General features: G+C 52.8%; 1 protein-coding gene across 1 annotated transcript in view; it reads left to right on the forward strand.

Annotated features, from left to right (window-relative positions):
- The first annotated feature begins 590 nt into the window (after positions 1-590).
- Positions 591-742, forward strand: part of GYG1 (glycogenin 1) — a 67,352-nt gene continuing 67,200 nt past the window's right edge. The window contains exon 1 of the mRNA XM_006895571.1: positions 591-610. Coding sequence (XP_006895633.1) covers positions 591-610 — 20 coding nt within the window. The remainder of the gene's footprint in view (positions 611-742) is intronic.

The raw sequence follows: 742 nt of genomic DNA on the forward strand, positions 1-742 counted from the left end.
CATAATGTCCTCCAGGGTCACCCATTTTGTATAATATTTCATGAGTTCCTTGTTTTTCAATGCAGCATAGTATTCCATTGTGTGAATATACCACAGCTTGTCTTTCCATCCGTTTGTTGATGGGCACTTGGGCTGTTTCCAGCTCTTTGCTCTTGTGAACAAAACCGCAATAAACATGGGAGTGCATGATAAAGATGTTTTTAAGAATATAAATAATTCTGATGGCTCATCCTGTGTTAGGCCTAGGACACACGGCTTTGCAGAAGCTAGTTTGGAATTCTAGGTGCGAACCGTGGGATTAAGCAGGGGAGTGTTGCATTACTTCCAGAAACTCAGTCTTTCCTTACTAAATCTGTGAGCAGAGCAACTTTGTTTCTTCTTTTTTTTTATCCTAGGAGTTTCTGCAGGAGAAAAAGGGGCAATCTCCTCCCATGCGATTAACTGGCCTCTGAAAGCCCGCCGGAGGGTCAGCTCAGACTCGATGGGACAGGAATCCCTACTTGAGGCTCATTCTGGAGTTAGTTTTGCTGAAGCCACATCGAGCTCCGCAGTCGTTCCCCACCTCTGAGGCTCAGGAGGGTGGGTGCGTCATGGAGGCGCGCGCTTCTGGGTAGGCGCGGGCCCGGGGGTCCCCCAGTCCCGGGGCCCCACTGGACCCGCGGCGCTGGGGATGCGGCGGCCGCGGGAGCGTGCGCGGCCACGTGACGGCCGCTATAAGAGCGCCCCGGGCGGACGCTCGGCC

The sequence above is a fragment of the Elephantulus edwardii genome, unplaced genomic scaffold (genome assembly GCF_000299155.1).
Source record: "Elephantulus edwardii isolate Elephantulus edwardi_28Jun2011 unplaced genomic scaffold, EleEdw1.0 scaffold00169, whole genome shotgun sequence".
In the NCBI taxonomy this organism is placed as follows: Eukaryota; Metazoa; Chordata; class Mammalia; order Macroscelidea; family Macroscelididae; genus Elephantulus; species Elephantulus edwardii.